This window comes from Pleurodeles waltl, chromosome 10, assembly GCF_031143425.1.
Source record: "Pleurodeles waltl isolate 20211129_DDA chromosome 10, aPleWal1.hap1.20221129, whole genome shotgun sequence".
Classification (NCBI taxonomy): domain Eukaryota; kingdom Metazoa; phylum Chordata; class Amphibia; order Caudata; family Salamandridae; genus Pleurodeles; species Pleurodeles waltl.
The window spans coordinates 515,365,994-515,389,086 of record NC_090449.1 but is presented as its reverse complement, the minus strand read 5'-3'; the positions used below and the strand labels follow the sequence as shown (position 1 = coordinate 515,389,086).

The following is a 23,093-nucleotide window of genomic DNA, read 5'->3' as shown; positions in this document are numbered from 1 at the left end:
GAGGCTGCCTGACCTCTAAAGTGGGACAATGGGATGTGAGGTAACTGCGCTGGCATTGTACACCATCGCGGTAGGCGGTCGAAGACCGCGGCGCAATGCTGCATTGGTTAACATTGGACCCTATGGGTCCCAGGAGCCAATGACGATGTACGCCGGCGGTGACGGTACGCACCGCCGCGTACGTGACTGCCATTTTCTATCTGTTCAATCACTCGATACCTGATCTTCGACAGGAGAGGACCTACACTGCAAGTGCTGCTGTGACCTAGGTCTGGAAGAGACAATGGCTCGAGTGTCTGGGGAAAGGGCCCCTGCCTTCACATCGGAGGAGTTGGAGAAATTTGTGGACGGGGCCCTCCCCCACTACCCGCTACTCTACGGTCCTCCAGACAAACAGGTAAGTACACTGGGAGCATGATGTATGGGCTATGCCTGTGTGGAGAGGGGTGGATGTAAGAAGGAAGGGGGGAGAGTGCGGCGTGCATGAAACAACGGTGAGTGCATGTGTCACATGGCAAGGGTAGGGATGGGGCCAATCACTTTGACGGTGCAGTTGGTAATAAGTTTCTCTTCCCCCTGTACAAATCATGTAGGTCAGCGCCCACCAGAAAAAACGTATTTGGCGTGCCATTGCCAAGGACATCTGGATCCTGGGGGTCTACAGACGGAGCACCCACTGCTGGAAAAGATGGGAGGACATTCGCCGCTGGAGCAAGGAGACGGCGGAGGCTCAGCTGAGGATGGCCTCCCAACGTGGGAGGGGTGCCTGTCGCACCATGACCCCCCTGATGTTCAGGATCCTGGCGGTGGTGTACCCGGAGTTCGATGGGCGCTTGAGGGCATCACAGCAGCCACAAGGGGGTGAGTACACTCGCATTCGACAGACTTTGCGCGCAGTGAAGGGGTCTGGGTGGGGGAGGTGGGCTGTGGGTTTCCCTGGGCCAGGGCGAGTTCCGTAAGCAAGGTCCCTCCGTAAGGCAGGCCATGTGGCACCCCACCCCACCTCTGTAGAGTGACACCTAGTCATGCCCCTGTGTCTTCTATATGTGCAGATGTCGTCCATAGCCTTGTAGACCTTTTCCCAGGAGGTGAACAGTGGAGCCCAATAGCATGGCGTAGTGCAGGGCGCTTCTGTGTCTGTCGTGTCCGCCAACGGTAGCGGTAATGCATACACTCAACACCTCTTTCTTCTGTCACCCACCCTCTTTTTGTGGTCTCTCTGTTCTTGTGTGCATTAGCATCATCAGGCGGAGGAGGAGTGGCACCGGAGCACCTGGGGGCTGCATCCCACATGGCCATGTAGGGCCACACTATGGAAACGGTGGGACGGAGGGCGAGGGGAGCTCCACGGCGGGGACATGAGCTGAGAACAGTGACACGGACTCGTCCTCTGATGGGAGCTCCCTTGTGGTGGCAGCAACATCTGTGCCACCCCCATCTACAGGTACAGCCGCCACCCCCCCTTCCAGCACCGCCCTCCCAGCAGCCCCTCAGCCCCTCAGCCTTTGCCCCGTGCCCGCTCACCCAGGAGGGTGGGCATCACCTTCGCCCCAGGCACCTCAGGCCCTGCCCCAGTCACCCCTGCTGCCCTCAGTGAGGAGGCCATTGACCTCCTCAGGTCCCTCACTGTTGGGCAGTCTACCATTTTGAATGTCATCGAGAGTGTAGAAAGGCAGTTGCAACAAACAAATGCATTCCTGGAGGGCATTCATTCTGGTCAGGCAGCCCTTCAGCGAGCTTTTCAGACTCTGGCCTCAGCACTGATGGCAGCCATTGTCCCTGTCTCTAGCCTCCCCCCTCCAACTTCCTCCACCCCGACCCAATCCTCTGTACCTCAGCCTATCCCAAGCACACCTACAGACCAGCATGCACACATGTCAACACACAAGGGAAGCTCAGGCAAACATAAGCACCACACATCCCACAGGCACTCATGCAAGCATCACACACATGCAGACACACCAACATCCACTGCCTCCACTGTGTCCCCCTTCTCCTTGTCTCCCTCCTCCCTCCCAGTCTCGTCTACACTCACACCTGCATGAACTACCTCTACAGCTACTACGTCCCTCTCCAGCACACCCACCACCACACCCGCTCACGTGCAGTCACCACCCCCACTACCATTCACACGTCCCCTGTGTCCTCTCCCAGTGTGTCTGTGACGCCCCCTCTGAAGATACACAAACGCAGGCACACACCCACCCAACAGCCCTCCACCTCACAACAGCCTCCAGCGCATGCACCTTCACCCAAAGACACGCAAATGAACACCTCCGACAACCACAACCTCTTCCTCCACTCCCAAACCCCCTCCAGCTACCCGTCCCAATGTGTCAAAAATGTTTTCTTGTCCAACCTTGACCTCTTTCCCACACCTTCCCCACCCCGTCCGTCTCATAGGTCCAGAACTAGCACCTCAGCCACAACATCTCCGGGACCAGTGGTGCCTGTAGTCACCAGAATCTGGAGTGCACCGGCCACCAGGGCAGCCAATGTGGCACGGAGCCACAGCACAGACAGTCCCCCACCTGTGAAGCATCAGAAGTTGGCCAGTGCCCGGCGGGAGAGGGGGAAGACTCCAGCCACCATAGCTGCTCCCAGGGGTCCCGGTGGGAGTGTGGAGTCAGCTGTGACACCTTTCAAGGTGGGGAAGGGCCACAAGAAACCCGGCAAGTCTGGGAGGAGCAGCATGGCAGAGAAGACCGCCATCATTCCCACTGCCCAGCAGGAGGCCAGCACCAGCCCAGCTGTCCAGGAGGCCACCACCAGCACCAGCCCAGCTGCCCAAGGGGCCACCGCCAGCACCAGCCCAGTTGCCCAGGAGGCCACCGCCAGCACCGGCCCAGCAGCCCAGGAGGCCACCGCCAGCACCAGCCCCGCTGGGCCATGAAGGACCGCCAGCAAAAGCCCCGCTGGGCCATGAAGGACCGCCAGCACAAGCCCCGCTGGGCCATGAAGGACCGCCAGCACAAGCCCCGCTGGGCCATGAAGGACCGCCAGCAAAAGCCACGCTGGGCCATGAAGGTCCGCCAGCAGCTGAGTCCCTGCAATGGAAACCGCCATCTCAAGCACCTCCCGAACAGGGCACCGCCGTCTCAAGCACCGCTGAACAGGGCACCGCCGTCTCAAGCACCGCTGAACAGGGCACCGCCGCCTCAAGCATCGCTGAACAGGGCACCGCCGCCTCAAGCACCGCTGAACAGGGCACCGCCGTCTCAAGCACCGCTTAACAGGGCACCACTGTCTCAAGCACCGCTGAGCAGGACACCGCCATCTCAAGCACCGCTGACCAGGGCACCCCCATCTCAAGCACCGCTGAACAGGGCACCGCCGCCTCAAGCACCGCTGGCCCATGAGCGCCAAGGGCACTGACGCTACTGAGTCCGTCACGGGCAGAATGAAGCACTCTGGGCACCATGCCCCCTCCAGAACCAGTGGAGAGATCCATCCACTACCTCTGTCCTTAGCAGGATGAAGCACTCTGGGCACCATGCCCCCTCCAGAACCAGTGGAGACTGTTATCCACTTGAGAGACTGTGGCTTTGCACTCCCCAGGATGGAACAGTGGCAAGCCACCCACTGTAGAGACTTGAGAGACTGTGGCTTTGCACTCCCCAGGATGGAACAGTGGGCAAGCCACCCACTGTAGAGACTTGAGAGACTGTGGCTTTGCACTCCACAGGATTGCACAGTGGGCAACCCACCTACTGTAGAGACTTGAGAGACTGTGGCTTTGCACTCCCCAGGATTGAACAGTGGGCATGTGGCCTCCTCATGGATTTGGCATTGTGCACTCAACCGGCTGAGGTGCCCCCCTTTTCCCTCCCCCTGAGGTGCCTGTTTAGTTGCTCTCTGATGCCCCTGCAGTGTTTTCTCCATCATGGTCGGGGATCTTGTGTGGGCCTTGCCCACACCGTGTGAGCCCAGTGTTCCACGGGATTAATTTGAGCACTACCTGGACTACTATGCTTGATATATATTTTGTAAATGGTGTATATATACATATATATTTTTGCCTACTTGATTTTAATATATTACAATGGTTACACTCATTTTCTATTGTCTTTGCATTCTTCCAGGAGGATTGGGGGGTGTAACTGTGATGTATTAATATGCATTAGTGTGTGTGTTGTAGTGGGTGAGGGTGGGGGTGTTGCGTGTGTGTGTCCCTGCTTTTTCCCTCCCCCCTTTCCTGTGTCGTAGGTGCAGTACTCACCGTGGTCTTCGCCGCCGGCGTTCGTGCTCCTGATAGAGGAGCAGGAAGACTATCGCAGGTAGAATTTGGAGTTCCGGGTCCATGGTGTCCTCGTTTCTCGTGGGGTGTGTAGAGGTGAGCGGTTTCTCTTCGGAATTCCTGTTTCCGCAGTGTTTTTATCCGCGGTGAATCTGCCCCAGAAAAGGTGGCAGATTGGTGGGTTGTAATAGTGTGGGCGGTACATTGTCTCCCGCCTGTCTGTTGGCGGTGACTGCCGCGCTGTTTGTTTGTACCGCCGTGGTGGTCAGAGTGTTAAAGGGGTTGTCTTTGTTGGCAGTTTCTGCCACGGTCGTAATTGAATTTTTTTTACTGCTGGCCTGTTGGCGGTCTTACTGCCGCTTTCACACTGTCCGCCAGGGTTGTAAAGACCACCTAAGTCCTGCTGGCAAATTGACAATTCTTGGCCAGATTTACAAGGCCCTTGCGCCCCTTAATGCCACATTTCCGTCAAAACGTTTGCCGCAAATGTGATGCTAACGGACCACTACCATAGTTTCATATTTACAAGGTGGCGCAAACTACCACCTTCTAAACCCTTTGTGACACATCATGCATAATGATGTATGTAAAGAGGGAGATCCTTCGTTAGAGGATCGCTAAAAATGGCACAATGGAATCTACAATTCAATTGCACTATTTCTAGCCTAAAAGCAGGTGTTAAAATGAGGCTCCCATTGATTTCAATGGGCCACTATTCTGGATTAGCGTCATTTTTTTTTCACGCTAATCTGGTATGGTGTTACAATAGCATAAAAAAATAACGCTATTGCCCCTAACATGTGCCATGGTGCGCCGTATTGTAAATATGGCGCTACCATGGTGGCATGTGCCATGGTGCGCCGTATTGTAAATATGGCGCTACCATGGTGGCATTAGGGAATGGAAGGGGGCTACAAGAAAAGTGGTGCATCACTAGTGATGCGCCACTTTCTTGTAAATATGGCCCTCTGTGTTTTATCCTGCGTCATACTTGCATTAGACGCTTTTAACCATTCGCCAATCTTATCAGGGTTAGGAAATAAGAATCAAGAAAGTAAAAATACTTTTCCCAAAATTGCATCATTTGACCTAGATTAGGGCCCGGGTACAAATGCACCAATGTCCTTCAGTTCTGCCCTGGTTTGTAGCATGTTTGTACCAAATCAACATTTGCATCGACTGATAGGTAGAAAGTGTAAATTTGCACCTGTAATCAGTACAAGAATCACTGTAAAACTGACAGGAACCTGCACAAAATTGCCTGTCTCGGGTGCAATTTACAAAACGCAGCTCCTGGTCTTTAGATGAACATTAAAAAACTAGCCAGTTCAGCAAACATCTCTGCATGAATGTGACATCTGTAGGGGTTTGTGAGAGTTTAATCATAATGAAACTAAGTTGTGACAACTGGCCCTTGGATCTTCAAAAATAGCACAAGTGGGCAAATTGCTTGCTCTGTGTGAAACATTCTGCTGAAATGCAAAACGTGACGCGTTGCTGGTTTTCAGGAGAGTTTCATAGACGTGTTTGGTGGTTTCTGAAGTTGTAGTGGTTCACACATTAAATCTGAACTGTTTCAGGAACTTTGGGCCATATTGTATGTAAAAGTATGGCGCCATTCGTGGACGCTGGCTGGGCACCATATTTATGGAATGGCACTAGCCAGCGCTAATGCCCTGTTAGTGTCATTGTAAAGGACACTAAACGGGTGGGGGAGGGGTAGGGGAAACCGTGGCTTCTGCACCGAATTATGGCACTACACTGTTTAGAGGCAAAAAAATGCCTCTAAGCAGTGTAACACCATTTCCTGGTGCACAACCCCCATGGACATTGCTCCTGTCTTAGTAAAGACAGGAGCCATGCCCACCACCCCAATGGCCATGCCCAGGGGACAGATATTCCCTGGGCATGGCCATTGAGGCCAGCGCCATGCAAGGGGTCCAAAGTCAGGGACCCCAAGCGGGAAAAAATAAAATTCTTGCCGGCACTTACCTGGGATGGGTTCCCCATCCTGTGGTGTCCCTCTGGTGTGGGTGGGGTTGTTCCTGGGGCCAGGGAAGGGCACTTGTGGGCTCTTTCCATGGTCTCTAACCATGTTAAAAGGCTGACAAGTCCCCTAACGCCTGCCCATACCCAGGCGTTAAATAATGGCGCTAAGCAAGCCCAGTCCCATTATTTAAGGCCCCCCCTCCCCGTGCTTCAATTTAGCATGGGGGGATAAATATGGCGTTAAGGTCATATCGTCATTTTCTGGATGGGAACGCCTACCTTGCATCTCACTGACGAAAGGTAAGTGTTCACGTCAAGAAAATGACAGGTCTAGCACCAAAGTATAGTTGTGGAGTTAGGTTTGTGCTGAATTAGCATTAAAAAAATGACGCTAATTCAGTGCAAACATGGTATCAATATCCTCCTTTGTATGCAGTGGCCTTGTTCTATAGGTTTAACATCACCGATTCACGTGCATGAAAGCAAAATTGCAAGAATTATGGCTGTTTTCCTTCTGCATTTCGCAAATCAATAAAAAACACTAGGGCCTAGCAAAGCCTGCTTTTTAAACAAAAGCCTCCGTCCATCTCCCATGCCCATCTGATAGGAATCTGTTTACTGAGGAAAGACCCCACGAATACGATGTTAATTCTAAAACCAATATATAGTACATCTCTTCTCGAAAATTAAACTTTATTCTTTCATTCAGAGGGGTTTGATTTTTAAACTGCAAATTAAGGACAAACGAGTATCAATATGTGGTAAAAGCATATCACATGTTTTCTCTCTGACAGATTGTAAAAGACTGCACCGCGTCGAGCACTGGAGAACAAAAAGTGATCTGTGAAACCTCGCCACCAACGGTATGTTTACCCGCTTAACTGGCATAAGCATGAGGTGTAGCACGGTCCGGTGATAAATGCGGATATGTTGGAAGAATCAGGAAGAATTCTGATTCTGTTTGCAAAGATAAGTTAATATCTTGGAACAGTGTGGATCCTGAATATCAAGCACAGAATATTGTGGGACACTAAACTAGAGGATAAAATATATAGGGAAAAAATAAAGAAAGACTGTGATTGAATTGGAGGGGGTGGGCTCGAAGTGTGATCTTATTTCTTGGAATATTGCGGGGTATGATGCCAAGATATCCGACCTGGCGTGGGTTAGGTGTGTGGCTGATTATGATATTATTATGCTACAGGAAACATGGTCTGAGGGGCTGGCTGCTTGGGATGGTTATGATAGATTTGCCATCCCAGCAGCTCAGTCCTTCGGAGGTCGTTTGAAAGAGGGCCTGGTTACCTTAATACGTTTTTCCAAGATAGTGGCTGTCTTTCAAATTAATTGTAACCATCAGGGTATACTGCCTGTTTGGGTAATTTTTTCTAATAATTTTAATGTTTTGTTGGTTAATTTTTATAATGCTGTATGGGATGGGGGGGGTCAATTGGGGACTCTTTTCTCCATTCTTCAGGTGTTGAAATATATAATGGAGTAGATGGGGTTGGAATTTTGTGCCATTGTATCAGGAGATTTTAATGCTAAGCTGGGTCGCCTCAGTACAGTGGTAAATCCCTTCGAGTACGACTGTGTGGACTACTCGGAGGATGACATTCAGGATGTGAGAGACAGGGCTTTGATTAAGGAACTTAGGAAGTTGGGCCTTTTGAACTTCCGGGGCACTGAAGTAGTAGATGTTCACCAGCTCCCAACATTTGTGGGTAGAGGGTCTGACACTACAATTGTCTACATTTTCGTGTCTCCATCACTGAAAGATCTGATAATTGGAGGAGAGGTGCTGGGAGAATGTATTAGTGACCATAACCCCCTCACAGTGTGCTTTAAACTTTCAGGGGCTCCAAGTAAATTAAGACGGGCGGTCCTGCAACAGTGAAGATAAGAGATCAGGGTAGGCGACTTGGCTGGAAACAGGTATATGCCCAACAAGTTATTGAGAGGGTGGCGGGGGGTAACCTACCCTTGTTTATGGATATACTTCTGAGAGAGACTCCGAGCCCAAAAGAAGTGATGGATGCAATAGCTGAAGTAAACATGGAAGTTAGAGACTGTTTATTTTCGATAGACAGTCGTCCCAACAAGCGCAGAGGTGGGTGGTTTGACGAGGCCTGATACTATGCTAGGGCAAATATGAAAACGGCCCTCAAGGAATATCCCAGAGATAGGCCCATGGTGAAAGCAGCAAGGATTAAGTATAAAAGGGCTCTGAGGGAAAGTAAGGACAGATATAAAGCAAAAGCCTAGGTAGAGTTGGAGCGTGCCACAGTCCTGAAGGATCCTGGTTGGTTTTGTAAGGTGGTGAATAGAGGTTCTGTTGCAACAGAGACATCTGAGGGTTTGGGTTGTAATATTGCCCCGGAAGTTTGGGTACATTATTTCTATAGAATTTTTGAGGGAATCCCACTAAGAAATAACTGGGTAAAAGAGTGAGTTGTGGTTCCCAATTTAGCGATTAGGTTTTCGCTCCAGGAAGTTATTGATGCACTCCAGGGTAGCGCTAGTAACAAAGCCCCAGGCTGGACTCCATTCCCATGGATTTGTACAAATCTTGTCCTCAGTTATGGGCACCTGTTCTTTTAAATGTTCTTAATGCGGCAGTTACTGTGGGAATTCCTGCCTCTTGGAGAAGGGCTTGTATTATTCCAGTTTTTAAAAAGGGGGATCGGAATGACCCTAAGTCCTCTCGCCCTATTTCCCTACTTGACTCTTCTGGGAAGATTTTGGGGCGGATCATCTTAAGGCGTATTGAGGCGTATTGAGGCGTTTTTAGCCGGGACCAGTATGGTTTTAGGAAAGGTCTTGGCACACGTGAACAGTGCCTTAATCTTCTGATGATGATTGGGAAATATACGCAAGCTAGGAAGGGCACCCTCTATCTTGCCTTTATGGACCTCAGTTGTGCCTTTGATAAGGTAAATCGGTCCATATTGTGGGAAAGGTTAAGTCAGTTAGGGATGGATCCTGATACTGTGGAGCTGCTCCGGTACCTCCACTCAGGATCGGTTGCCAATGTGAGGGTGGGGACAAATGGAGAATGTTCAGAGACTTTTATGCTCACCAAGGGCGTTCACCAGGGGTGTGTGTTGGCCCCTACTCTGTTCCTTTTATATACTAATGGATTGTCGGATTTCTTGGTGGAACACTGTAGGGATGTCCCAAAGGAGAATGACACTAGTGTCCCGGTGTTGACGTACGCGGACGATACGGTCCTTATGGCCCGCACCATGAATGGTCTCCATAAAGCTGTTAGAGCCTACGCATCTTATATGTCAGGCTTGGGCCTAGAGATCAATTATAAGCAATCGCATTTTCTGGTATGTCGTAAACCTTTGAGCAGGGTTGGGGAGCTAAAGGTTGATGATCAAACTATTAGTAGGGTCAATGAATTCCCACACTTAGGGGTAATTTTGGATGACAAAGGCTCATGGAAACCCTCTATTGCTAGAAGGAGTATGCTCTTCCATGCCTCAGTTGGTGCCACTTTTGATTTTGATGCAAGAGTAGGAAGTAAACCCATTAAGCCTCTGTTTGAAATCCATAGGCGAAAATGTCTCCCTGTCCTGTTGTATGGTACAGCACTCTGGGGGTATATGGACACCCGGATGCCCATTATTGAAGACATTTTTTTTGTAGAAAACTATTGGGTGTTGGTCAAAATACCTCTGTTTTTTGCTTGCATCTAGAACTAGATCTTGAGTGTGTGCACGATACTATTCAGTTGGCTCCTCTTTTGTTATGGATTTCGATTTGGAGAAATTAATTTGACATTTTTAATAGAGAGATTTTAAGGGACTGTTTGGCCTGCGATAATGTAAAATGCATTCCCTGGCTGAAGTATATAAGAAAGGTAGCACAGGAGTTGGGGCGGCCGGATTTGTTTGACTCTCCAGAGGGTCTGACTAGCCAGGATAAAAATTGGGTGAAGGAGAAGTTCTTAAGAATTCGGAGGGCTGAAAGAGAGGGAAAGGAACTAGGTAAACAATCGGTCAGGGACTTTATTATGTTAAAGATGGGGGTGGGTCCTGAGCCCTATCTCCTAGTAATAAATGACCTGAGGGAGGGGACTCTTATTACTCTATTCCGTCTGGGGATCATTAGAAATAATCTCTGCTTTCCGTTAGGGGTGTCCCTGCAGACCTTGTCCCATTTTACATTTTTTACACACCTTTTAGAAGACGTTTTTTAGTACCCCTGCTGAGGCCAAAGGGATTTGTGCAATTTCGTCCTGCTTTTATGTGGCTGTAAATGGCCTCAGATGCATTGGAATGGAGGGTTTTGGGATTGTTTTTGAGGGGAGCCATTACTTGGCGCAATAACCTAGAGTTTGTTTAAGGGACTTTTTAGATTATTATCCTTGGTAACGAGGTTTGATCTGTTTTTAAATTATGATTAATGTTATTTTTATTGTTCTATTGATATTATGGTCTATTTATTCTTGTTTATGTAATTTAAGGGTTGAATTATTTCATACTGAATAAAGTCTTTCTATTGAAGGTACATTGATGTGGATTTAAGAATAATGAATCTATACGTCCCTATATGCACATACTAGTCGGCATTTTATCCCTCTACATTTTGGAGACAATATTATTGTGGTACAATATTCCTGTTCTCTATATCCTAGTACACAATCTTTGGAATAAGTGCTTAACTTGTAAAAAGTAAAGGTGTAGGTGTCCAAAGTTTTCTCCACCACTGGTGCTGCTGAATGCCAGGATTATTGCATACCACAGATGTCTAATCTTTGTTCCACCTCATGCCATTTTTTACTCAACCTCCTTACTCTGCCTGTTTCACCCTTCTAGGCTCTTTGTCATCCGGCGTTTTGCATTTGTCACTGTTTTCCATTTTTGTCTTCCTTATTTCTCCATTTTCTGACCTTCTCTCTCTTGCTCTGGGTCAAACCCTGATGATAAAATACCTAACAAGGCCCATCAACTGCAATTATCGGCACAAATAAACCATCATTACCCATATAAATTGATCATGTGTTTACAAAAAGCAAACAAAGTAAAAATGCTATGACACACTAGCTACCAAAACCCCACTTGTACATTTCTCCTATCCTTGAAAAACGTAAAAAAAGTTACTGATGACTGCCATTTTCTGACTTATACATGTTGAATTCTCACTGTTACTAATGTCCCCTCTTGTTGTCTTATGTGTTTGTTTCTTTTTGTCTGTCCTTTGTCTGTTTGATTTTTTAGAACACCTACAAAGGGCCAACACAAACTGACAAGGGGGGGAAAGACACTGGAAACAAAGGCTAAACAGGAAAGAAGAAAAAGAGCGACAACTGGTACATGAATTTGCTAAACAAATTTCTAGATCTGATTGGGTTGAAAGAAGCAGGAGATGACAGCGAGCCTATTTGTTTCAAGTGCATTTTTGATATGTTCTCTCAGTAGATCTGGGTGCTTCATCTCTTGGTCGGCCTGATCCAGCATGACGTCTTCAGTCGAACTTTCGCTCGAGTAAACCAATCCCCTCTCATTGAGGGGCTTATGTTCCGCTTTAGGCTAATATCAAGAGTCCATTGTGACACAGAGGACAGTGGTGTAGTCCCAGGAAAATCATTAACAGAGATACGGTGTCTGTCAAGTGACCCCCTATGCCTGTGGCTTTGGACCTGTGGAAGAGAACATAATTACCTCACATTCATATATCATGTAACAAAATCATATAAGGCAACGTGATTTTAGCAAAGAAAAATAATGCATGTAGGAAAATGTGCCCACGAAGTAGTTCGCCATTATTATAAACGAGCTTAATTAATCATGAAGAATCGATAATGTAGTAATCTGTTATAATTGCAGATGTATTTTATGATTTTCTTGTTAAAACTGTTATATACTTAGCTTAAATTTAGCAGAGGCTTTGGCCTAGTCGCCTGGTCTCAAATGTAACTGCTTGGTTTTCGCTTGTATTAACAAAATGTGTTTAAACTTTAAGGTTGTATTTTTCCAGTAGAATGACTAATACACTTATCTCAAGGTTTCATGCTAGGCAAGTTTCATCCCCTTTGAAGCAATGTCAGTTTCTGCAGGTGCAGACAATAAAGACACTGATACAGAAAAAATTGGCAAACTTTGTTGCTACTTGTGTTCCAAAGCTCCAAGAACACCTTATGCATAAATGAGTACTAAGAGAAAGACACTATTCATTGGTCAAAGAGAAACCACCCTATGGACCCTCCAATTGAAGACCCTGAAGAATTTGGAACGTTTTCTTACTTAAACCCACAGGACAAAGAGAAGTCAGCCATTTTCTTTGATACCATTTTGAAGCCAGATTCAAGACGCCATTTTAAATGACACTTTGATGCTTTTTCTCTATCCCAGAGAGAGAGACTTTAAAGAATTCTCACCCTAGAGACTTTAATTTTAACTTTACCCCGTCTTGCCCATGCGATAACTTTTGTCCCATTTTCCTTGTTGCTGCAAGGAAAACTTGATTTAACTTTGCCCCTTTGAAGTTTGCCCCATGCTGATCAAACAGGTACCTGAAGGACGAAGACCTACCTTGAATGCTGATTGTATTTGGTAATTATGAAAGGATAATTGTATTATGCATTGTGTTTTCCTTCTTAGGTACCAACTGCTTATTTGACAGAGCCTAAGCTAGAGGTTTTCTAAATTTATGTTGATTAAATTCTTTTGCATGAAGCCCCACATGCCAATGCTAATCAGAGGTTAGTTGAGGTATTCATTTGATGCTAAACAAAGGTACACTGTTCCAACGAAAATGAGAATGAAGACAGGAGACCTGTGATCTCAGGAGCGAGAACCCTCAAGCATCACTCTGGATGACTAGCATCATCATCGGGAATTGCTCCTCACTAGGCCGGCACTGCAATGCCTAGTGGGCACCCCGAAGTGGGGGCTCTCAGCCGGATCTTTTATGGTAGTGACTGGTAAGTTCAACTATACAAAGTGTGGATGCTGTAAGTCATCACCAAAAACAGAAAAGAGGTTAAAATTGGTTCTTCATCCATAGAATACCATCATTTAATCTATCTGACATAACAAGGATGAGGACCAAGGTTAAAAACAAAAATTTGAAAGTTGAGTTGAGAATTATGCTCAAAAACCTTTCAAAAAGTTGATAAATGTTATAGAGAGTCTTAAACAATTAAAAGAACCTCTATATTATGGTCGACATGTTTCGCGTCCATTGGTCCATCCGGATCCATTGACGCTTCATCAGGACCTACGTAACTCAATAAACAGACCTCTTTTAAGTGCGTATCATAAATCAAGATACATGGAGACCGGTCACTTACTTAAGTTAACTGGTTAGTACAGGTACCCAACCTCTACTCGAGAACAGGTGCCATGGGTAGTGTGTCTCTGGGACTCAGGGTAACACTAAATTCTAGATCCCCGGTCCTGCTTGTGGACCTACCCTCGGAGACAGCCAACCCGGAAGCATGTTTAAGCAAACAAACATTTTTGTTTTTAACCTTGGTCCTCATCCTTGTTATGTCAGATAGATTAAATGATGGTATTCTATGGATGAAGAACCAATTTTAACCTCTTTTCTGTTTTTGGTGATGACTTACAGCATCAACACTTTGTATAGTCGAACTTACCAGTCACTACCATAAAAGATCCGGCTGAGAGCCCCCACTTCGGGGTGCCCACTAGGCATTGCAGTGCCGGCCTAGTGAGGAGCAATTCCCGATGATGATGCTAGTCATCCAGAGTGATGCTTGAGGGTTCTCGCTCCTGAGATCACAGGTCTCCTGTTTTCATTCTCATTTTCTTTGGAACAGTGTACCTTTGTTTAGTGATTATTGTTGGGAGACTGTACACTGGACCACTAACTCTCCTGGTCCCTCCTCCTTTGTTGATAGCGTATTCATTTGATGCACCATGCTGAATTGAAATCTTGTTATGCTGACCAATGTATGAAATTAGTCAAATTCAGTTACTTTTATTAGTGATTTGCATTGCTATAACCAAGTGCATTATAATCCAGATTTTGCGTAGATTGCGTTTCTTCCGTTGTTATGGACAGCTAGTAATGTTCGTATACGTATATCATTTGATTTTGAGACTTACTTATATTGTATTAATATAGGAAAATAAACTCATTAACCTTTAATAAACAGGTGTGGTTATTGATGACTGAAAGGTCATGGTGTGTCTAATTACTGATTTTCGGTTTAACTAATTTGTTGTTTTTTTACTAATTGAGTACTAGTCATTGATTATAAATGGTTATTGATTATTAATTTGAGGGATCCGACAATTCTTTGGATGAGGAGAACCCTGTCAAAAGGTTCACCGACCTCCGGCGTGTCCAAGTATAAGTAATTTATAAAGACTGGATGCTCTATCACCTCCACTATCAAAAACAATCTATTATGGAATGATTGAAAGCACCCACAACATTACTTATTAATGGAGAGTTATCTATTAACTGCGCCATGATTTTACGTTTAACTTTTATACTAATTGTAATCTTTATATTTATGCAAAGTATAATGTAACTTTACATGACTGTCTTTCAACAACCAAAAACATCGAAATTCAAATTATAATATGACAACTCATTGAAAGTGTTATTTTATTTACATGAAAATAGTACCAATTACATCCTCAGATTAGAAGTGAAAATAAAACAGAACTTAAATAAAGGACGTGTAGCTCTTTGCTTCACATGGCTAATCAATAACAGTTCATGACGTGGATGTACTATAAATATTCAAGGTCTCTGCTGTATCTGATGAATTGATTAGTAAATATTTACCTATAGTTTTTCCTCTCCAATAGGAGTCTGAAAAATCGATATTACCGAACGTACTTGGCACCTGGTTCACCCTGTGCCTTTCCACTGCAGACTGTAGTCTCTCAAAATAGACAACAACTCAGCAATAACTATATAAACCATAAGCTTTGCCTTCTGTCCCCTCAAATCACCCTCGATGGGCCACGTATGGATAGGTTTCAAACTATTTATCGGTATTTAGCCATCACAACCAGCACTCCGCTTATCTTGCAGACAAATGCAGTCTCTGATGGTCACTAGCACAGGTACAGCCAGGACACCATGAGACTGCAAATAAAAAGTGTACTAAAGAGAAAAATTAGACAGCAGGCCTTTTCCATCTATGCAACCAAAATCTGGAATAACATGCCTGTGTCCATCAAGAGGCCCCAAGGCTCCCCTATTTAGGAAAGAGCTGCAAATGCACCCCTTTGAAGAGCACGTCATTACAATATACTAACCATCCACAACTAAGCTATGTCTCCTATCACTCATTGGCTTTATGCTTGTCTTTAACCCTATGCAGAATTCTATTGCCTTTTGACTAGGTTCGGGCTGTAAAAATACACATATGTACATACATGCATAACCTTATTAACACTGATCTCTACTCTCGCTCCTCATGGTCTTTAACAGATAAGGGTTATTTACAACTGGAGATGGACCTCACAAAAATACTTCATAAATAAATACATCTTATATTACACTAGGCCAGATAGTACACAATTTTAATTTGTTTAAATGCCACCCCACTCTGTCTTCAGTTTAAGAAAAAACACCTTCCACAACACCTTCTTCACTGCTGTTCACCTGTCACAGTGAAGGGTTTTTAAGGATTGAAGGACTTAAGAAAGTGGCTTGTAATTAACATTACCATCAAGTAATCCAGAAACTTTCACTTTATTCTTCTTAGTTGCCATGGTCATTAATATATGAGGATGTAGACAGCAGTAAAAGTGAGCCGTCATAAAAATCACGGTGAATCAGAAATTACTTCTCACTCAAATTTATTATTGACTGCTGTCATTCAAACTGTAGACCAAAGGATGATTCCAAAGTCTGTGCTACTATATGTAACCCAGTTGCAGAGGAAGACACTGCCAGTTGGTAGTGATTATTCAATGTTTTCACACAGGCTCATGAATCTGTACAGCAAGTCTAAAGTCTCCAATTCACCCATATGGGTTCCATCCCCTATTTGCACCTACCCTCAACACCTTGCCAGATTAGAGCAATAGATTAGGTTAGTCTCACCCATCAATCAAGAAAAGAAATAGAATGTCTAGTTCTCTGCTCCATGGTCCAAAAAAATACAAACATTGCCTAAGACAACATATCAGATGTTGCACTTACTAGGTATATTTGAACCCATCTTCCTACATTTGAGAGAGGTGCACAAAACCCTCAAAAAAGGGTATTGCAGATCAACAAGGTAAGTAATATTTCCAGATTGATGAGGAAACCTGGCATTTGTGTTTCTAAAAGTGGGAGATAGTCATAAAACGTAATATTCTGAAAGGAATCATGGTCCCCAAGCCCTGACAAGGCAATGTGAATTAAAAAGCTCTTGGTTGACAGAGTGTCAACATAACCTCATCCAGAGGATCAAAGACTGCATCCCTCATGGTTTGCAGAACCAGAGGGAAATCGCAGGAGAGTACTACTTATCTACACCTGTGTTTTTAAATTGCCAAAATGCACAATTAATCTTGAGATAAACACTTCTGTCATCCCACATCTAGTTTCCCTGAAGAGTCTATTATCTGCTATCTGCCAAATGAGGGCTGCGGAAGAGAAAAAAAAATATATCAGGAGCCAAGGATTGTGAAGGAATCACAGAAGTGAAGAAGAGGAGACCAGGAGAGAGGCATGAGCAAATAGACCACCAATGAGTGCAGTGTAATTTAAGTGTGGTGGGTGATTTTGACTGGAGTAATGCTAGTGTCCCTTAACAGAATTTGACTCTCCTTTGAAGACCAAGACATTCAGCTTCCAGTCAATCATGATGCAAGTGACCTAGTTACTTAAAACGCAGAACTAGCCATCAAAAAAGAGGAGTAACATGGGACGGGTGCCCATAATCATGAGACAAAGATTAGGAATCCAAGAACCACTGCTGCACCAAAGAGCCACCATTTTGGTTGAGACCTTCTTGCTCATGAGCATGTGAATACCATAGAGAGGAGATGAAGAGAACTGAAAGCAAATAGTAGGCCCCGAGTCAGCCCTGTGGTCGGTCCTGTGGTCAAGTAACATTCAACCAAGTCGACTCAATGAGCATCTAGATCTCCCCCAGTAACGTAGATTGACTGTTAGTGAATTGCTCTAAAAGGTGGATAAGTTGATCAAATTAATCCTAGCTTGCTTGCCAAACTGAATGAACACACCAGCTTTTGTGAAACATTCAGACAGAGCAGAAAACCCTGTCCACATGGTGTGTCTGCAGACCTTGTAATGTAGGAAGCATGTATGTGCAAGGTATGTTTAGCTCAGACCTCTTCAAGGACCTGCTCAATTCTGTCAGTGGTTTGAATCTGCCCTACTTTGTTAATTAATGTAGCTTTTAATGAGCAGGTTGTCTGCTTTAATTATGAAGACATCTCCACAAAGAAAAGTCAAAACCAATGTGGCTATTTGACCAGCCCTTTGTTTTCTTCATGTTTTTATGAGATTCTTTCAGATAGGGAGATGAAGTCCCTAAGTGGTTGCGGGTAGTAGGATAGGTCTCTACCCCTTTAGCCTTGCATCAAGAAATAAAATGATTATAGTGAGGGCACCTGCTACACGACTGGGCATGGGATATCACCAATCAGGTACTTTGAAACTGGGAATAACTGTTCAATATCCTAAGAGTTTAGGGCCTATTGACAGACATGTACTGTTAAACAAACTATTTTAGATGCAGCTTTAGCCAGGCCATCACAAAACACAAGAATTTCTGTTTCTAAGTATTTGAAACTACTGGTAAAATTGACCATTTATCTTCAACAAAAATTCACAAGGCTATATTTTTTACTTGGTGGTTTTCACAGGAAGCAGAAACATTTTGCTCACTTCTTTGTTGGCAAACCCATGAACCTCATCCTTTGTCAGGGTATGGGGCTGTACTCATTAATTTTGAACGGACAGACCTGGGAAAATAACACACCTCTCATATCAAATCAGTACCTATTGGGGCATAAGCTAGCAATTCATCCAAATACAAGTGGATTTCTATTTATGTGTCATGAAGAATCTCCAGCAGTAGTATCTAAAGCTTTATTAGCACAGGTGGGATGCATTTCAGGTCAAATGGAGGCAATCTGGTTTGTTACATCTCAAAGCAGGAATAAAGACAACCTGTGATGACGGGGTACCACTGCAGTGTGAATTTATGTGTCTACCAGGGCACCCTGAATTGTGACATCACAAAAAAGATCGAAAGACAACCTCTGATTGCAGGGTTCTAAACAGTGTAAACATATGTGTCCCCTAGGCCTGTCAAAGAGACTTTCATTGAAGATGTTTTGAAGAGGTTCCACTCTGAAGGAGATAGTTCCTGATCCTCAAGAAGTGCGCCTCAGGGCCTGGACCCTTGGTGTGGCATCAGATGCTCTCCTCCTTGGTGAAGGGAAGAAATCATGAAGTTTTGGGCTCTTTGTGACCTCTGATGGGCCTGTTTGTGCTAAGATTTTGCCTCCCACGCTGATTGCCAACACAAAGATCCAGGAAACCTCTTTGCACTACAGCAACAACCAGCATCGACCGCCAATGAGAGAGCTGCACATTATGCAACTACTCGTGGTGCCTGACAACATGAATCTTCAGCAACAACCATCCACAATGACTATCATGATCTTCACGCTACAGCAACAACCATCTGCAAATGCACGGTCAGCTCTATGCACTACAACAATTACCATCTGCAACACTCTCCCTTATCCTTGCAGTTTCCTCTTCCGTGAACTGAATTATTCTTGCCAGATCTTCAAAGACAATAATTTCAATGAGGCTAACCTGGTTCCTGAATCCAGCCCGTACTCGATTGCAGTTAGTTTCAACTTGTGACTTTCACCCGGTCTCACACGACCAGATAACCTCAAATGCGGCTTTGTTCTTTTACGCACTAAACGTAACTTAAATGTTTGAAACTGCACCACGCTGGTTGTACTGATTGGATTTTTTTTGTTTTGGTATCAAATCATTTATTACATTTTTTTATTTGTCTACATAGATGTGGGATTTTTCTTGTATTGTGTTTTCACTTTCTTGCTGTTTGAGCGCTGCATACATATACTTTACACATGGCCTCTTAGTTAAGGTTATGAGCTGACTGCTTATGAGTGAATCTGAAAAGCATGCATAAACAACACCGTGTGTCAGGGTAGGAGTGGAATAAAACACGTTACTTAAAATTCTCTATGAGGAAGTGGGCTTTCAATAGATAAATCTGAGTGTAGGCATAATAGAATACATCAAACTGGTCAACTAGAAAAAAGATTCAACCATGCCTGTCAGAAATGACTGATCAGATGGCTTACCAAAACTCCAAGTATTTTGCAGAGTGTCATTCTGTAGATATAGGGCCTGATTCTAACTTTGGAGGACGGTGTTAAACCGTCCCAAAAGTGGCGGATTTACCACCTACCGTATTACGAGTCCATTATATCCTATGGAACTCGTAATACGGTAGGTGGTATATCCGCCACTTTTGGGACGGTTTAACACCGTCCTCCAAAGTTAGAATCAGGCCCATAGTCAGAATTCCCAGAGATAGAAATACCTCAATTGTTTGCTTCCTAATAACGTTAGGCCTTATTTAGATATTGCAAAAACAACAATTGATGGACGGAATGCTGAACATTGTCAAACACTCACCCCCAGTCATAGATCTGGGTTTAATCCATAGTTCTTTTGCTTAGCATGCCACCCCAGTTTGGACCCAACCATGTGCAAATCAGTCTTGACCCTGTTCCTCATGGGAACAGTCCAGCCCAAACTGCCAAGCCAGGTCCTCACTGGACCGGAAACAAGCATCCTGGGACCGGTTTCGGGGTTTCACCCCTCATCAGCCAGGCTAGCTTGAATCCAGTGGCATGGGAAGCACAGGACCCACGTCTGGGCATACCCTTCCCACTTAGGGCGACAAGGCAAAAACAACAAGTGATGGACGGAATGCTGAACATTGTCAAAAACTCACCCCCAGTCATAGATCTGGGTTTAATCCATCGTTCTTTTGCTTACCATGCCACCCCAGTTTGGACCCAGCCATATGCAAATCAGTCTTGACCCTGTTCCTCATGGGAAGTCCAGGGAAGACCTGGCCTAGCAGTTCGGGCTGGACTGTTCCCATGGGGAACAGGGTCAAGACTGATTTGCATATGGCTGGGTCCAAACTGGAATGGCATGGGAATCAAAAAACCGATGGATTTAGGCCCAGATCACTGTACTGGGGGTGAATGTTTGACAATGTTCAGCATTCCGTCCATCACTTGTTGTTTTTGCTTATTTAGATATTGGCAGAGCAGTTACTCCATCACAACAGTGATGGATATCCCATCTGCCAAAATATAAATCCCATTATGTCCTTTGGGATTTAGATTTCCGTGGACGGAATATCGGTCACAGGTGTGATGGATAACCCCTCCACCAATATCTAAATCAGGCCCTTTGTCACTATTGGATGAATCTCCATGTTACTTTGCACATGCATTCTTTTTGCTACATTAGCCGATTATACAATGTTTCATGGCGAGAGGGTGCAAAGAAAAAGGGTGTTTGTGTGCAAAACAGGTTTTTCCACTGATGCATTTTACAAAAACTTTTTAGGCAGGTGCAGCAAAAACATGGCTGAACCAATATACATGAAATTTGTCAGGGATATAAAATATGTCCTTTTTGAAATTAGACCTGAATGTGTTCCATTGTTTTTAAGTAAACATGGGCAAAAACATAGTGATATATTGGATCATGGTATACTGTGGTACCCGCGGTACATGGTGATGATGTGACACAATATTATTGGTTGATGAAAGCTCTTGCAAAATAAAAAAATGATCCATATTGTTTAGATCACACTTTGACTTTGTTCTGTATTTCATAGTGAAATGTAGCTTCATTAATCTTTTTGTAACGTTTAAGAAGAAATGAGTCAGTTTAGCAAAGTCTATAGACTTTGGGAAAAATATTTTATTGATCGATATATTTTTTAAAAAGTTTACACTAAACTGTGCAAGCAAATATATAAAGAGTTAAGTGCCTAGACATCTATCTTTTGATTTAGGGTGACATTCAACTCACCTTGCCCTTCTGACTCAAATTGGTGACTGTCTCTTGCCATTTTTCCTAGTAGCTGACCATTCTACCCCCAAATCAATAAATATCCTTCCTTTGTTTCTGCTGTCTGTTTTGTCTGTCCCCTGTCTCTGTCTGACTGTTCCAGTTTGCATCTTTTGTTCCTCTCAACTGCCCCTTTTGTATCTTTTGCTCTTGTTATTGCTTTGTTTTGCATCTTAGTCTCTTCTGTCAATTTTTCACCAACTTGCTCCGCTGATCGCATTTTTCACCTTTCCACTTCTACTGGACTGTCCAGCACTCAGTGAGTCCGCCCACTGCCGTTCACTGCCGGCCGCTGCCCGTGCTGCTCCTCCAATTCCCCAAGGCCCTACTTAATGGAGGCCCCAGTGCAAGCCTGTCTGCTCCTGTCCGCACACTGACCATGCCTAGTGCCAGGAAGATTACTACAAGGTGGTTGATGCTTGCAAATCGCACATCTGAAACAAGAACCAACAAAGTTGATGTGGAAAAGGCAAAGTCATGAAAAGGGTGCCAGCCTGATGTAAATACCCAACCACCATGGGTATCGAAGTGCACAGAACAAAGAAGGATGGCAAGATGCCTCCTCTGTGCCGTGCTGTATAGACAATATGAAAGCAAAACACAACCAGGGCACTCTGAGTAATGAGTCCACAATGAAGAAAGATGCAGATTTCTTTATTTCCTTATGTTGAGAAACATCAAAACATCAGTGTTCAGAGACAGCCAACACGTGTTTCATCCACACTGACTTTTTCAAGGCATAAAGATGGCTGAGAACAGTATATCCAATGTTGTCCCTTAATGAACAGGAAACGGAGGTCCTCTATGATGAAAGGACTGTATACATCAAAACATCCAAAGTTTTATGGATGGTGTATTTTGGGGCCCTGATAAGCCCACACCTGACCTCTCCCGGTCCCGAGAGGCAGGGAGAAATGAAGGAACGGCGTGCGCGTAGTCCAAACGAAAAAGTAACGTTGGTTCCACACCGGACGGTACAATTTACTGTTCCCACTTTAGTCTGTGCAACAGTGGGGAAAGCGTGGGACATAGAAGAAGCAAAATTTACTATTTCGACTTCAGTGTGTGCAACAGTAGGGAAAGCGTTGTGCCCAGTAGGGGTAAAATTTGCTGTTCCCACTCCATCCTGTGCAACAGTAGGAAAAGTGTTGGACACCTGAAGGGTAACATTTACTATCCCCACTGTAGTGTATGCAACAGTAGGGAAAGCATTGGACTCAGGAGGGGTAAAATGTTCTATTCCCACTCTAGTGCATGCAACAGAAGATAAAGTGTTAGACTTAGGAGGGGTCAAATTTAGTATTCCCTTTGACAATGGGTCTAACTGGAAGCACCTCAGAGAAATCAGGGTCACACAATACAACCAAGCAGTGGCAGCTCTACGCAAATTCATCATCAAACTAGGCTGCACACCAATAAAGCCCATTACCACCATCTATAAGCCAAGGCCTACTTTGATTGTCAGATATGGAGCTGGGGTATGGGGCTATACTGGCACATCATCTCTGCAAATAAGACAAAATACATTTATGAGAAGTCTACTCTCACTCTCACAGAGCATTCCCACTATAACTCTTCATGCAGAATTAGGTCTCCCTTTTCTGGAGGACATGATTAAGTTAGCCTCTTTAGTACTCTGGATGTCTGTTTGGACTAGGCCGGAAGCAGCTGTGACTCAGACACTGCTTATGGACTGCATGAGGCTGGATGGAGTACAGAGATGTCCCTGGATTATGTACATTAAGGAGCCCCTGAG

The 23,093-nt window shown here is 44.9% G+C and overlaps 1 protein-coding gene across 1 annotated transcript in view; it reads left to right on the top strand.

Annotated features, from left to right (window-relative positions):
* The window catches only part of LOC138260787 (antimicrobial protein CAP18-like), a 30,035-nt gene extending 17,054 nt beyond the window's left edge, over positions 1–12,981 (top strand). Inside the window, exons 3-4 of the mRNA XM_069209240.1 lie at positions 7,021–7,089; positions 11,455–12,981. Of these exons, the coding sequence (XP_069065341.1) occupies positions 7,021–7,089; positions 11,455–11,517 (132 nt within the window). The 3' untranslated portion in view covers positions 11,518–12,981. The remainder of the gene's footprint in view (positions 1–7,020; positions 7,090–11,454) is intronic.
* The last annotated feature ends 10,112 nt before the right edge of the window (positions 12,982–23,093 follow it).